This window comes from Staurois parvus, unplaced genomic scaffold, assembly GCF_062004578.1.
Source record: "Staurois parvus isolate SC_StPar_1 unplaced genomic scaffold, SC_StPar_1.0 ptg000077l, whole genome shotgun sequence".
In the NCBI taxonomy this organism is placed as follows: Eukaryota; Metazoa; Chordata; class Amphibia; order Anura; family Ranidae; genus Staurois; species Staurois parvus.
The window spans coordinates 3,283,867-3,300,853 of NW_028317873.1; the positions used below are offsets into that span (position 1 = coordinate 3,283,867).

At 43.8% G+C, this 16,987-nt stretch overlaps 1 protein-coding gene across 1 annotated transcript in view; it reads left to right on the forward strand.

The window, feature by feature from the left end:
- The window catches only part of ERP44 (endoplasmic reticulum protein 44), a 105,229-nt gene that overhangs the window by 53,425 nt on the left and 34,817 nt on the right, over positions 1-16,987 (forward strand). Inside the window, exons 4-8 of the mRNA XM_089669456.1 lie at positions 3,268-3,383; positions 6,358-6,542; positions 13,166-13,281; positions 13,411-13,468; positions 16,531-16,647. Coding sequence (XP_089525582.1) covers positions 3,268-3,383; positions 6,358-6,542; positions 13,166-13,281; positions 13,411-13,468; positions 16,531-16,647 — 592 coding nt within the window. The remainder of the gene's footprint in view (positions 1-3,267; positions 3,384-6,357; positions 6,543-13,165; positions 13,282-13,410; positions 13,469-16,530; positions 16,648-16,987) is intronic.

A 16,987-nucleotide genomic window follows, 5' to 3' on the forward strand; every position in this document is an offset into this window, starting at 1 on the left:
TCCGAATTACTGATAGTTTGCAGTGCAATTTGTGTCAATACAAAATGTACGGATGCAAATTACAGTGCAAAGAATAGCATGCGATTCCTGTCCAAATCACATGCGGTTTCCCCACAGCTCCTGTGTGAACCCAGGCTGTCATAGCCTGAGTTCACACAGGAACGGTGCAGGGAGGTTTCCCGCAGTGGAGAGTGGGGATATATACTGTGGAGGCAGATGCCTTATATTCTCAGTGGTAGGAGAGGAGAGAAAGCGGCGGGGATTTGAAATCTCCGCCGCTTTCTTTCCTCTCTTTGCAGGGATGACTGTCCGGGCTAGAGGCCTTTTGATTGGTCAGCACCATCACATGGACGGTGCTGACCAATAAGATGCTGTCTAGACCATACTGTCATCGCTGCAAGGAGTGGCGAGAAAGCCGCTTCACAGGTCTGGGCATTTGAAATCCCCATGGCTTTCTCTCCTCTCCTTGCAGCGATGACAGCCCATGTGACGGTGCTGACCAATCAAAAGCCCTCTAGACCGAACTGTCATTTTTGCAAGGAGAAGAAAGAAAGTGGTGAGGATTTCAAATCCCCACCACTTTCTTTCCTCTCCTACCGCTAAGAATATGGAGCATCTGCCTCCATAGTATACATCCCCACTATCCCACTCTCTGCGCAGCATGGGATTCCTGCAGGGAGGTTTCCCACACCACTCCTTTGTGAACTCAGGCTATGACAAGCCTGGGTTCACACAGAAGCAATGGGGGAAACCACATGCGATTTGGACAGGAATCGCATTCCTGTTAAAATCGCATGCTAATCTTTGCAGTGCAATTTTTATTGATGCAAATTGCACAGCAAAGTATTGGTTTCTGGTATAGGGAGTATTTTCACGAGTACTTGTGAAAATACTCGGTTTCGGCATCTGTGTCGGTGCATCCTTCATTTTTAATAGATGTTCACTAGAAACAGAACAGTGTTTCTGACCAGGTCATTTAGAGTACCCCAGGACAGTCTGGAGTGTTCAGACCTTGTTGCCCGTTAGATTGCAGTGTCCTAGTTAGGCACTCTGTACAAATAATTTTACAGGGAAGGTAGAAGTCTGACATCAAAAGGAAGTTGTCTGAATATCTGTCTTGCTGAATACACAGCGGGTAAAGTAAGTATTGAACACATCACCATTTTTCATGCCATCAGTATGTTTTTCAACAATAAGTTTGCAAAGGTCTTGAGAGATCCCTTTTGCTTTTACCCATCATGAGATGTTTCTTGTGTGACACCTTGGTAATGAAACACCTTTTTATAGGCCTTCAGTTCAGACTGAACCAGTAGATATTAATTTGCACTGACAAAGGTCAGGATTGCTTTCTAATCGCTGATAGATTTCAGCTTGGCTTTCCATGCCTTTTTTGCACCTCCTTTTCTTCATGTGTTCAATATTTTTTTCCCTGTGTCATTCCATTTTATTACACAAAACTTAATTTGTGAACTTATTTGTTTTGGTGTCTTTGTATGGATTGCATGGGTTGTTACTGACGTGGTGATAATTTCATATTGTTAGCACCTTTTAGAAATATATTTACCAAGTAAAATTGTGACGTGTTCAATACTTATTTTACCTGCTGTATCTGTCTTTGTCACTTTACTTGAGCTTAAAGTACCGTATTTTTTGCTCCATAAGACGCACCTGACCAGAAGATGCACCTAGGTTTTAGAGGAGAAAAACAAGAAAAAAAATATTCTGAACCAATGGACTGCAGACACAGTACAGGGGATGACCAGAGACTGCGGACACAGTACAGGGGATGACCAGAGACTGCGGACACAGTACAGGGGATGACCAGAGACTGCGGACACAGTACAGGGGATGACCAGAGACTGCGGACACAGTACAGGGGATGACCAGAGACTGCGGACACAGTACAGGGGATGACCAGAGACTGCGGACACAGTACAGGGGATGACCAGAGAGTGCGGACACGGTACAGGGGATGACCAGAGAGTGCGGACACGGTACAGGGGATGACCAGAGAGTGCGGACACGGTACAGGGGATGGCCAGAGACTGCGGGCACGGTACAGGGAATGACCAGAGACTGCGGACACGGTACAGGGGATGACCAGGGACTGCGGACACGGTACAGGGGATGGCCAGGGACTGCGGACACGGTACAGGGGATGGCCAGGGACTGCGGACACGGTACAGGGGATGGCCAGGGACTGCGGACACGGTACAGGGGATGGCCAGGGACTGCGGACACGGTACAGGGGATGGCCAGGGACTGCGGACACAGTACAGGGGATGGCCAGGGACTGCGGACACAGTACAGGGGATGGCCAGGGACTGCGGACACAGTACAGGGGATGGCCAGGGACTGCGGACACAGTACAGGGGATGGCCAGGGACTGCGGACACAGTACAGGGGATGGCCAGAGACTGCGGACACAGTACAGGGAATGACCAGAGACTGCGGACATAGTACAGAAGACCAGAGACTGCAGACAGTGCAGGGGATTATCAGACTGCGGACCTTTGGGGAGGGAGGGGGAACGGGTACCTGAATTTGACAGGTACCCGCTCCCACTTCTGCGGAGTTGTCCTTCCTCCTTCTTCCCGCGGTGGCTTCTGTGACAGCCGGGTGCCCACTGCGCATGTGCGAGAAGCACCGCGCTTTGTGAATGTCCCGGAGCCTTCTGGGACCTGCCATGTGTCCCAGAAGACACCGGACTATTCACAAAGCGCGGTGCTTCTCGCACATGCGCAGTGGGCACCCGGCTGTCACAGAAGCCGCCGCGGGAAGACTGCAGCGCTGGAGCGAGGAACAGGTAAGGTCCTGCAGGAGAGAAGAGCTGAGCGGCCGGCCCGGTATTCTGACATGGTGGCGGCAGAAATACCGGACCGGCCGCTTTACATTCGCTCCATAAGACGCACTGACATTTTCCCCGCTTTTTTGGGGGGAAAAAAGTGCGTCTTATGGAGCAAAAAATACGGTATTTGATAGTTTTGTTGACACTTGTTTTTTGCAGTTATTTTCAAGTTTGTGTTTCTCGTATTATATCGGCAAATTTGAAGCATAGTGTTTGGTGTGAGATTAAAAAATATCTTACAACATGGCATTGTTTTAAAGCCTATAAATATACAGTAGTTTTCAGATAACTGCCTAATAATGTCTAGCTTCTTTACACATTTCATGTACAACCAAGTCTAACTAGTCATTTTTATTTTTTTTGTTTATATGTTGACTATACGCCACATTTAAACTTGACGGAAACTTTTTTTTCGGCAGGTGCAGATTCAGTCAAATGCTACACCCTATATTTGAAGAAGCTTCCAACATAATTAAAGATGAATTTCCTGATAGAAGTAAAGTTGTCTTTGCAAGAGTGGATTGTGATCAGCATTGTAAGTGTGTTCTGTTAATTTAAAGCTGGCAAAACCATCTTGTTTATGCTTTATATGCAAATGCTGTAAGTCCTTCTATTGGGACAGTTCAAGTACCCAACACATGAAACACTCACCAATCCTCCTACCCTAGCACATGAAGAGATCATCAGTTGTACATACTTTCTTCAAAGGCCTGTTCACATCCCAGCAGTTTACTGCAGTGGCACACTATATCATAACCACATATAAGAATTTGACCATTGTTATTCTATGGTTTCCATTCAGATTTCTGTAACGAAATGTGGTATGCTGTGACTATGGCCCTCTAAACTGCCTACCACAGCTTGGGTGTGCTCTAAGATCAGTGTAGAGGCTCTCCTAGGACACCTTTTATTACTGAAATTAAACTGCTTTTTGAATAGCAATAAATGCAAATGGGTCATAAGTCCCAAACTCCAGAAGGTTCTACAGCAGTTCAAAACCCAGCTCTTTTCATTACACCCAAAGGTATACAAAAATAAAGTTTAGAAGTATCAGGCCTCCAGAAAACTTGGTTAAACATTGGGACAAAATCGACATTTAAAATAAGCAATGCATATAACCACATGGGTGTAGTCAGGGGAAACTAACATAAACATGGGATTTGTATGTAGACATCTAGGTTTGTAGTCTACAGAAAATCATAGATTGCACCCTGCTTTAAACAGAATACCTTCACCCATTTTCTGCTGACTGCTGTGAATTGGTCACCTCCAGCCAAAATTAGTGAGTACCTGAGCTATGCAGCTTCACCGCCACATGGTTGCAACATGTGTGATTTTATACGCTGAGGAGTCCGGCTGTTCAGGTTGCCCCAAAGTTTGAACGAATGTTCTTAAAATGAAAAATTTCTGATTTATATTTTACTAGTGTATTGCCAAGTTTAGAGTCGTCCCTAGCTCTGTTGGACATGGTCACCTCTACCAGATCTTCCCGTTGCTTCCCAGCCGTCAGTCGCTGAGACTGTCTGTCTGATTCTGAGTCACTCCAATCCCTTCCGGACAACTTGCACCTGAGGAGTCGGTCATCTGTCACAATATCCACCACTTAAGCTAGAGGCTTAAACTGATTCTCCTAGTACTCGGTCCGATAACCATATCCCGCCTGCCCACAATGTATTGTGGCCGGGCGGCAGCTACAGGCAAAGTGATGTACCCGTAAGTCAGGCTGGCTGTACGAACACAAGGGAGCTCTGATCACCCCCCCCCCCCCGGCAAAGCAACGTAATCATGTGTCGCTTCCTATTTTGGGGTGTGAACGCACCTGCGGCCCCCCCCCCCCCCCACTCTTCGGTCCCGGGAGAGGAGAGAGAACACGGCACCGAGTAAAAGCACCCCACTGCATTTTACACGCATGCATTAGATTAGCAGATTTAACCCTTTGATCGCCCCTATTAACCCTTTGATCAACCGTCACCCAGCCAGTGCTATTTAGTACAGTGTCAGTATATCGAATTTTTCGCTGATCACTGTATTCCTGCCACTAGCAACATCAGATAGCGTCAGGGTCAGCTAGCGTTAGATTGCCCGCACACTATCTCACTCACGCTATAGGTCACTGATCACCGCCATTACTAGTTTAGTGTTTGTACGGATCAATAAATTGAATTTTTTTTCTTTCTTTTTTTTTACCCCAAGAGAAGACCGAAATGGTAGTAAGGACGGTCTACACATTGGTAGCGGTTTCAGATTGCTCCCAGAGGCACATCATGAGAGTTCTAGGTCTCATGACAGCCTGCATTTTGGCCATGGAGTGGGCACAATTACATTCCAGGGAGGTTCAATTCTTCCTTCTATCCTCCTGGAACAGGAAAGAGGAGTCGCTGGACGAGAGGGTTTCCCTCCCGGAGAGTGTAAAGACCTCGCTAGGATGGTGGCTCAGGCCCCAGAATCTGGGGGAAGGGAGACCGTGGGTGCAGTGGGACCTAGTTCAGATAACCATGGACGCAAGCAAATGGGGCTGCGGGGCTTATCTAGAGGACCAAAAAGCCTAAGTCCCATGGGATCCACGGCAAAAGGGGACCTCCTCCAATTGCAGAGAGCTGTTGGCAGTAGGTCAGGCCTTGAAGGCCTTTGCAGACTGGATTGAAGGAAAAAGAAGTCCAAATTCTGTCAGACAATATGTCAACAGTGGCATACCTGAATCATCATGGAGAGTTGGCAGACAGACTTCCTCAGCTGGTAGAGTCTTGACCCAGAGAACTGGTTCCTACACCGGGAAATGTTCCAGGACCTGTGTCGCAGGTGTTAGATATGGAACTCCTAGCCTCAGTGTTTAACAAAGAATTGGACAGGGTTGTCTCCAGATACAGGTATCATCTAGCGACAGCAGTAGTTGTTCTGATGGCTCCGTGGGATCAGTATACACTTGCCTAGTTTATGACTCTCCTGAAACACTTTCTCCTCTTACTTTGCAAGACCAAGATGGAGGGCGTTCTGATGATTCTGGAGACTCCATGCAGGTGCTCTGTGGGTTCTTCCAAGATAGTCATGGCTCTTCTTTCTGAAGGACCAAGTTACCATTCTGCTTCATGATCACTGGCTTTAATGGTGGCTGTTTAAACCCAGGTACTAGGGGATGGACATGTATGAATCAGTTCTCATAATTTTAAAAGCTAGGAGATCTATCACTGTATATGAAATTTTATATTTTGGTGCTAGGCTTTTACCCCAGAACTGCAGCCTATAGGTTTGGGAGCCACAGTGCCACCAGCAGGTGAACCCCTTCCTGACACCCCGTGACTGTTGGGTCAAGACTATGTCCCTGTAGAGGACATCATAGTGTGGATATATGACTAGAAGCACTTTCTAAGGCCAGTTCCATTGCATCTGGTGTGAAAGAAGCCGTAAGCTAAATGTATGTGTAAATTGCTAATGCAAAATCCTGTGTATATGTGCTTTTTTGTTACAAAATGTCTTCTATTTTTCCTAATTGAATTTTCTTCCTCTTTTAGCGGATATTGCGCAAAGATATAGAATAAGCAAATACCCCACATTAAAGCTATTCAGAAATGGAATGATGATGAAGAGAGAGTATAGAGGTCAGCGTTCTGTGACAGCAATCGCAGACTACATCAGGCAACAAAAAAGTGATCCAATCCGAACAGTTGAAAGCTTAGAGGAGTTAAAAACAATTGATGTGAGTATGTTGTCATTAATTTGATAAGAAACCTTATTTACAATATTTTGTCAGCCGCAGAAAATTTTTCAAATTCTCAGCTCATTAACAGTCTTATTTACCTGTAGAACTGGCAGATATGGCAAATATAAGCTAATAATTCAGGTTTCATTTGCTTGACAAACCACAGATGGCTATTAGGTGCAAAACCTTAGCATAAATTGCTTATCCTGATAGGAATTTCACATTCCAAGAATACTTGTCTATTGGCAAAGCTTTAACGCCCAATAAAGACTGCGTAAATTCTTTAGCACAAAAATTAGTCACATCCTGTTTTTTTTTTTTTTTTTTTTAACTGGCCATTCTTGTATAGTTGATCAGTAAAAGTCCATAATGACCTGATCCTAAAAGTGTAAACCTGTGATTGTAAGCATCCGTAGTGGTTCAATGCCACACACAGATCAGCTGCTAGGTATAGGTTCACTTCCTATACCTTGGAGCTGATCAGTGTGTGGAGTTGAACCATTACAGATTCATAGAGCTATCTGGATGAGCGCACTTACGCCAGCACCCTCTGATTATTCTGTACTACATGGTAGTTGTGTAAATTATTATTTTAAATATAAGTGTAACGCAACCCAGTCACATCCCTGCTTCACATATAGTGCATAATACACCTACATCAAAACATTACATGCAAACACCAGCAATTATAATAAAAGTCCATACATGAAAAAAGTCTAATGGAAACTGTGACGGAAGCGTAGGCAGGACAGAACGCACACGGAGGATGATAAACACACAAAGTTTTATTGAAATAGGAGAGACACTCAATCAGGGTAACAAGGGTAGCGTCCGGGTACCCAAAAGGGGGGGGGGAAGAGGGGGAGGAGTCCAAATAGTGATAATCCGGCTCAGGATAGGGCGATTCAGGTAGCGATGGCCCAAGCACTCAGCGGGGCAGTCCAGGTAGCTATGATGACCCGGGCACACAATAGGGGCAGTCCAGGCAAGGGAGAATATGGGCGTACAACGGGGCAGTCCAGGCAGGGGCAATATGGGCATTCAATGGGGCAGTCCAGGCAGGGGTGATATGGGCACCCGTTCAGGCAGTCCGGGCAAGGGGCACACAATAAGGACAGTTCCACACGCCGCCACATGCGGCTTGTAGGGTCACTCACGGCAGATAGTTTCCAGGGGCAACCAGCGGTCCATGTGCAGGAACACTCACGATTTCAGGGGCGGCAGCAGCCAGGAGACAGGGACTTGTGCAGCACTCGGCTTTCCAGGGACAACCAGCGATCAGCAGACAAGAAACCTCATGGTACTAAGCTTTCCCGGGACAACCAGCAGAGAGGGACCCTCACGGTACTCAGCTTTCCCGGAACAACCAGCGATCAGCAGACAGGGACCCTCACGGTACTCAGCCTTCCAGGGACAACCAGCGATCAGCAGACAGGGACTCTCGCGGTACTCAGCCTTCCAGGGACGATCAGCAGACAGGGACCCTCACGGTACTCAGCCTTCCAGGGACAACCAGCGATCAGCAGACAGGCTCACTGGGACTCAACGGGGTCCTGGCTGTGGGGTCTGGCCTCAGCTCAGACCCCACACAACGCTTCCCTCAAGCAGGGGACCAACAGGCTTGCAGGGTCTTGGCTGTGGGGTCTGGCCTCAGCTCAGACCTCACACAGCACCCTGTCCTGAGCGGGGGTCGAACTCCCTACCCGGGTCCTGCTCCGGTCTTTTATCGCTGGAGCAAGACGCTTCCGGGTTGCCGCGGCAACGGCCAGCCCGGCGTCGGGTTTCCGAGGCAACAAGCCCCGCCTCCTCATTCCGGCCGCGCACAGGGAGAGTGGCCTTTGCGCGGGGAACTCGGGGCCGCGCTGTGCCCGCCGAGGCAAGGGGAGGGGGGGCGCGCAGAGACACCCAGGTGGCCAGCACATGGAAAATCCATGTGCATGCACAGTGGGGTGTCAGACTCTTCAGAGTCTGGCCTAGGAGAGGTGCGAACCACACCGCAGGGGGCAGATCTCTGAAATCTGGCACAGCCTTTGATGTAGGCTTGTACCGGACCTGGGGGACCTGTAAGGGGAAGGAAGGGGGGAGGATGAAGGAGAGCAAGGGGGGAGGATAAAGGAGAGCGGAGACAGAGGGGGAGACCGTGACAGAAACCCTGTGGATTATCTAATAAAACAAATAGCTTGTGAATGTATATATCTTCACTTCAAAAATGCACCTCCACCGCACCAGGTGAAAAACCTGCTCACCTCAGATATTTTTACAAGCTCACCTAGACTGTCTGAACCATACAACTCCTCTGGTCCCGGACCCCGCTTCTCCTCCTGGCAACTTCCAACTTCCTCTGTAGCTTGCACTCAGAGACCAATAGGCATAGAAAGGCCAAGACATAGTGCTCTCCATATAAAATATATTGAATCCCCACCATAAAAATTGCACTTACAAGACAATATACAGTGCTCAGCATAAATGAGTACACCCCAACAGATTTGTCAGAAAACCTTTCCTTTCAGTAACAACATTCTCTTTGGGACACTGTGCTACAAATTACTCCCACAAATATGGACATTGATTGCAAACAAGATTTGTTAACTTGCGCACCCACAAAGTATTTTTCCTAACAAATTTAAAATTTTACTTTTCAAAAGGGGTGTACTCATTTATGCTGAGCACTGTATATAGCACTTATAAATAAAACCAATCCTTCACCTGCTCACCACTCAGCTAGCTAGGGGGCTCGTCACGTCACAGGCTCGGCTCCTCCTCCTCCCTTGACACATTGCACCCTCCGATAGGGCCTTCCTCAGTAGGCCTACAGAGGAAGGTTGAAGTTGCCAGGAGATAAAGCGGGGTCAAGGACCAGAGGAGTTGTATGGTTCAGATAGTCCAGATGAGCTTGTATTAATATAGCTGAGGAGAGCAGGTTTTTCACTTGGTGTGGTGGACTTTTCATTGAAGGAAGAAGTGAAGATATATACACTATATTAACAAAGGTATCAGGACACCCCTCCAAATCATTGGATTCAGGTGTTCGAATCACCTCCATGGGCACAGATGTATAAAATCAACACATAGGCATGCAGACTGCGTCTACAAATATTTGTAAAAGAATGGGTCACTCTCAGGAGCTCAGTGATATCAAGCGTGGTATTGTGATAGGTTGCCACCTGTGCAATAAGTCCATCCGTGACATTTCCTGGCTACTAAATATTCCACAGTCAACTGTTGTTGGTATTATAACAAAGTGGAAGCAACTGGGAACAACAGCAACTCCGCCAAGAAGTGGTAGGCCATGTAAAATGACAGAGCGGGGTCAGCGCATGCTGGATCACTTAGTGTGCAGAAGTCGCCAACTGCCAGCAGAGTCAATAGCTAAAAACCTCCAAACTTGGTGTGGCTTTCATATTAATACAACAACAATGCGTAGAGAGCTTCATGGAATGGGTTTCCATGGCCGAGCAGCTGTATCCAAGCCTTACATCACCAAGTGCAATGCGTCAGTGCAGTAGTGTAAGCACGCCACCACAGAACTCTAGAGCAGTGGAGATATGTTCTCAGGAGTGACACGCTTTTCTGTCTGGCAATCCGATGGACGTGTATGAGTTTGGTGGTTGCCAGAAAAGCGGTACTTGCATGACTGCATTGTGCCAAGTGTAATGTTTGGTGGAGTGGGATTATGGTGTGGGGTTGTTTTTCAGGGGTTGGCCTTCGTTTCTGTGAAGGGAACTCCTAAGGCGTCGGCATACCAAAACATTTTGGACCATTTCATGTTCCCAACTTTGTGGGAACAGTTTGGGGATGCCTCCTTCCTGTTCCAACATGACTGCACACCAGTGCACAAAGCAAGTTCCATGAAGACATGGATGAATGAGTTTGGGGTGGAGAAACTTGACTGGCCTGCACAGAATCCTGACCTCAACCTGATAGAACACCCTTGGGATGAATTAGAGCGGAGACTGTGGGCCAGGCCTTCTCGTTCAACATCAGTGCCTGACCTCACAAATGCGCTTCTGGAAGAATGATCAAACATTCTTGTAGACTCACTCCTAAACCTTGTGGGCCGCCTTCCCAAGAAGAAATGAAGCTGTTAGAGCTGCAAAGGGTGGGCCAACTCAAAACTGAAGACCACTAAGACTGGGAGTTTTGGCCACTTTCACATTCACATTAAAACTCATGTGTTTATAAAGGCAGGCATCCCAATACTTTTGGCAATATAGTGTACATTCACAAGCTATTTGTTTTATTAGATAATCCACAGAGTTTTCTTTGAATTTTTTTTTTTTCCGTTTATGGACTTTTGTTATAATTGCTGGTGTTTGTATGTAATATTTTGATGTATGTGTTTTATGCACTGTACGTGAAGTAGAGGTGTGACTGGGTTGCACTGCACTTATATATAAAATAATAATTTATTCAGATCGTGATGCGAAACTCACTCTTGGTGTTCAGCTTGCAACAATGTTTTTTTTTTTTTTTTTTGTTTTTTTTTATATTTAAATTTATTAATAGACTTGGATATTTAGTATAGGGTTGCGCTGATTAATATTTGAGTTTTATTTGGTACTTGTGTAACTTAAAAAAATGGAATGGAGTTTTGGCCACTTTCACATTCACTCTCAGTTTTGTGAAAAGTCACATTTGTGAAAAGACCAAGGCTGGGTTCTCACTGTTGTGCTGCTTTAGCTGGCTAATGCACCAAAATGCAGCATTTGTATAGTAACGTATGTGAGTGCATTGCCATTCTTTGTGGCACACTGCAAGTGCATTGAGAAGGTTTGCTGGGTGCCGTTCATTCTGAATCTCCGCAATGCATACTGCAGTACATTGTGTGCATTACTACAATGTGGCGGTGTGAACTGGACCTCAGAGTATGAATACATATGGGTCACCTAGTTTTGATTCAAGAATAAATCTTCTCTCTTTTTGTTTGCATTTGTTGGAGTAGCTTTCTCTCATCTGTTGAGGAGAGATTTGTAGCAATTTGCTACAAAAAATGTTCATTAGAGTGTGTTTGTGTGTTTTTAGCATTCTCTTTAATAAATATTGTTAATTTTAGACTTTAACAATTCTGCAGTTTCTGATGCAGAAATACAAATATATATAGATTTTCCGGTAGTGCACATCAATTGATACAGTTTTATATACAGTGGGGATCGAAAGTTTGGGCACCCCAGCTAAAAATTTGTATTAATGTGCGTAAAGAAGCCAAGGAAAGATGGAAAAATCTCCAAAAGGCATCAAATTACAGATTAGACATTCTTATAATATGTCAACAAAAGTTAGATTTTATTTCCATCATTTACACTTTCAAAATAACAGAAAACAAAAAAATGGCGTCAGCAAAAGTTTGGGCACCCTGCAGAATTTATAGCATGCACTGCCCCCTTTGCAAAGCTGAGACCTGCCAGTGTTATGGATTGTTCTCAATCATCGTCTGGGAAGACCAGGTGATGTCAATCTGAAAAGGTTTTAAATGCCCAGACTCATCTGACCTTGCCCCAACAATCGGCACCATGGGTTCTTCTAAGCAGTTGTCTAGAAAACTGAAACTGAAAATAGTTGACGCTCACAAAGCTGGAGAAGGCTATAAGAAGATAGCAAAGCGTTTTCAGATGTCCATATCCTCTGTTCGGAATGTAAAAAAAAATCATGTGGCAGGTTTTTAATCACAGTTCAATGAATGGCATCAGCTCTATTTGTAATGGTCATGTTGTTATGACCATTGGCTGAAGCAGCCATTGAGGTAGGTGTGGCTTACCGTGACAAATGAACAGATCCCAAAAAATTGCCCTCTGGTTCCATATAGCCTATAGGTACAGGTTTTGCTGTTAGGAAGGGCAGCTCTCTTCCAGTCACTGTGTTAATTTACAATTTTCACACTGTCATCAGGCATGTAAATATGAATAAAAACACTACTAGTTACGTTTTTCATGCTGTTAAACACATCATGCTTCATTATTGTGCACTTAGGATGAGTTAAGCTGACTCTCATCTAGGTTTTTTTAAAGATGTGTTTGAAGTGTTACAAATCCACAGCAGTAAAATCAGTCTGTATACGCAGCAAAGCATGCTTGTTATACTCCCTATAGAACCTAAGGGGTTAATTATCTGCATTATTTAAGAAAGGCTGTTGGATCCTATCTTCTCTGATCCTCCCCTTCTTCAACACTCCCTAGTCCATCTGCTGATAGTACAAAGCCCCTGGAGGCACTCTGCACATGCTCAGTTTGTTGTGTAGTGCTATAAAGTTTTGGGTTTTCTTCTTTTGGGGGGTTTGTGTGCATGTGATCAGCACAAAGCCAATCGGCACTGTCCGGACAGAGGGTCAGGGGTCATGTGGCCTCATAGGACAATCAGAGGAGATTGAAGACTCCTCCTATAAGCTTTAACCAGTGCTCGGCTGGATACTGATAAAAGTCACTGCTATATATTGCAGATGAGAAAAGGTATTTAGTAGTTTATATAAAATAGTTGCATTTTCATGTTCTGTGTACTGTGGGAGACCAGATACAGTGAATGTAGAGTCCTGGGTTTAGTATCACTTTAATGTTTAAAAAACAGAGCAAACACATTAAAGAAATAGCTATTCACTAACACATTTTTTTCATATTTTGCCATTGTAGCGCAGTAAAAGAACAATAATTGGATTTTTTGAATCAAAAGAGTCTGACAACTTCCGAACATTTGCAAAAGTGGCAAACATTTTACATGATGACTGTGTCTTTCTTTCTGCATTTGGGTAAGCATCGTCTCTCATTTGTTTAGTTGACCGCATAGAATGATTCATCTATTTCTAGTCTGTTAAGATTGTCCTTTTAATTCTGTAGCTAGCCCTGTATAACTTTTTTTTTTTTTTTTTTTTTTGTAGGGAAATTTCAAAACCTGAGCGATTTAGTGGAGATAATGTAATTTACAGGCCTAATGGGGTAAGTTTGTTCTGAGCAATTATATTTGCTGGTTTTAAGAATGTTATTCAGAAGTCGACACTGTTGATTACTTGATACATTTTCTAAGATGTATATAAATCTTGTACATTTAGATGGTAAAAGGTGACTTGGTTAAACATTAAGCCATTGAAGTTGGCCATAGACAGGCAGGATCATTCATCAAACAGAAGATGTGAAAGCTGTCTGTTGTCTTCAGTCAATTTTTGCAAACTGATGTTTTGGATGTATTCTTACGAGGTACTCTTGAAGCACTATAGGCTTTCTAAAAAGAAAATATAGCTGACATTGATTTCCTTGACCACAAGGTCAGATTGAAAGCTTGGCTCTGATTGAAAATTTGACAAGCAGAGCAAGAATTAATAATAAAGAGTCGCTGTTTTGATTCATTCACTTGTGTAAATTTCATCTTGAGCTACTGCATTCATACCCCCAAGGAAGGTAAGGATTAAAGCAGAATTAACCACATGCCGCCCAGCCACTGTACAAATACGGCGGCAGGGCTGGGCAAAACCACGTTTTAAAATGTGTGTTTTTAAAACCGGTAGAAGGCGTGCCGCCGCCCTGCCTGTCCTGCCGATCACGGCCGCGGATGTCAGTCGCCGGGTCACAATCCGGTCGTTACCGGCTATGTCCCAACGATTAGCGGCAATCAGTGACAGAGAGCACAGCTGCAGTAGCTGTGCTTTCTGTCCGTTCCCTGACAGCTCCTGACACGCTGATCGGGCAGAAGAGTTTATCTGTCCCGATCAGTGTGTTCCCTGCAGTACACACCCCCGCCCCCTAGTAAAACACTCCCCTCACACAGTTAACCCTTTCACTGAATAATAAAGTTAACCCCTTCCTCCCCAGTGCCATTAGTACAGTGTCAGTGTTTTTTTTTTTTTTTTGCACTGATCACTGTATTGGTGTCACTGGGGATGTCAGTGACCCCAAGTCAGTTCCCCCCCAGTGTCAATGTCTGCCGCAGTCCCGCCATAAGTCACTGATCACCGCCATTATTAGTATAAAAATTTTTTAAAAATCCCAGTATCTTTCCCGCCATTTGTAAACGCTATGACTTTCACGTAAACCAATTAATTTACATGTATTGGGATTTTTTGTAGCAAAGACATGTCGCAGAATGCATTTTGGCAGAAATTTATGACTAAATTTGATTTTTAAATTTTTTTTTACTGGACATGTTTTATAGCAAAAAGTCCAAAATATTGTTTTTTTTTCCTCAAAATTGTCAGCCTTTTTTTTATAGTGCAAAAAATAAAAACCGCACAGGCGATCAAATACCACCAAAAGAAAGCTCAATTTGTGGGAAAAAAAGGATGTAAATTTCATTTATGTACCGTATTGCATGACCGCGCAATTGTCCATTAAACTAGCGCAGCGCTGTATAGCAAAAAATGGCGTAAATTGCAGTATCTATACCATAGTTTGTAGACGCTATAACTTTCACACAAAGCAATCAATATACACTTATTGGGATTTTTTTTACCAAAAACATGGAGCAGAATACATTTTGGTCTAAATTTAGAACTAACTTTGAGTTTACTATATATTTTTTATAGCTGAAAGTAAAAAATATCATTTTTCTTCAAAATTTTTGGTCTTTTTTTGTTTATAGCGTGAAAAATAAAAAGCGCACAGGTGATCAAATACCACCGAAAGAAAGCTCTATTTGTGTGAAAAAAAGGACGTAAATTTTGTTTGGAAGCAGCATTGCATGACTGTGCAATTATTAGTTGAATTAGTGCAGCGCTGAGTAGCAAAAAGAGGCGTGGTCATTAAGGGGGGTAAATCCTCAGGAGGGCAAGTGGTTAAAGGTCATTTTGGATAGAGTAGGATGGGTTTATAACTCCTGTATGGCTTATTTTTGCCATCTGTGTCCCATTTTAGGAGGTTTACTTTCACTTTTTTGTTCCAAAGCCAAAATAGGAAGCGAGAGACCATCTGAATTGAGGGAATCCCTGGTTTTCACCAGAACTAGTGCCCCCATTTGAAGATATACCTACGATTCCTGTTCTGGAGACAGCCCAAAATTCCAGATTATTTTGCACTTTTGTTGATAATTTGATAAGTTGATAATTTTTGTTGGTAAACAAGCCAACTAGAGAGGGTGAATCTCCCTAACCGGGGGCACAGACAGCAATAAGAACCTGACAGGTGTTCGAATTGTTCTCTAGTCTGTCCCAAACTAAAAATGGTTTGCCTATAGTTATACTTTAGTACAATAGGGTGCTGTCACACCACCTGTAAATGCACCTTGTCTCCGATTCGCTATGAGAACCCCAGCCAGGGGTCTTGCAATTATCTGTGAGAGGCAACCCCATTGAACGCTCTCGCAGCCAGTTGCAGACACTTTCATGTAACCTATCATGCAGAGATCACATGTGAGTGATCGGATCTGGACACAGACTGCCTGCATCCAGGGCCAATCTCTGCATGAGAGGTTACATGAGTTTCTACATCTGATTGTAAGATCCAGCAGCCTCCCATTGCTATCGTAACTAATCACATGAATCCATGCTGGGGTTCTCTTATCTAATAGGGGGCAGGGTGAATTTTGTAGGTGTGAATTTTTTTATGTTGTTAGCCTTCAATAATAAACACGAGCAGAGTTATTTATTGCAACATTATACCAAATAAAGCCTTATATGTCCTTTAGGCAATGTTATATATCAATTTTTCTTTCTTTCTTTTTTTTTTACTGAAATCTCTGAACCAAAAACATAGTTTCTCTCACTGGATCTTGAAAATGCAGTGTTTTTATTTGTTTGTTAACAAGCCACCAGGGATTACTTTTCAATAAAATATAAAACAAGAATGCACTTTCCCACACCACCATTGAACTCCTTATTCCAAGCTGCTCTTTCAAATGCTGCAAATTTTATATATATTGTCTATCACCATAATCCTGAAGAAGAGTTTGAGCAACATTGTTCCAGTTGTTGCCTCAAACCTAAAAAATAGGATATTCTTATCCTTTTTCTAGGAATGTTTAAATCTTTTAATAGAACAACTTACTGTATGGAAATAATTCCTTGTTGCAGGAAAATGCTCCTGATATGGTTTATTTGGGTTCACTTGCCAACTCTGACCTTGCCTATGCTTGGACTCAAGATAAATGTGTACCACTTGTGCGAGAAATAACATTTGAAAATGGAGAAGTAAGTGTCTGTTTTCTCATTCCTTTTAAATCAATTTGTAAAACTGTTGTAGCTGAACTCCAGGCAGGTATTTAATGTGATTTTAAAGTTTTTTTTTTTAATTTTTTTTTTTTTTTGTATCCTAAAATAAAAAACATGTTCTTACCTGCTCTGTGCAATTATTATTATTATACAGTATTTATAAAGCGCCAATAGTTCGCTCAGCACTGTACATTACAGAGGAGGACAGAACAATATCAATACAATGCAAAACATGAGGGGATCGAGGGCCCTGCTCTTTGGAGCTTACAATCTAGGAGGGAGGAGATAGTGGTACAGGAGGAGAATGATATTACACCGA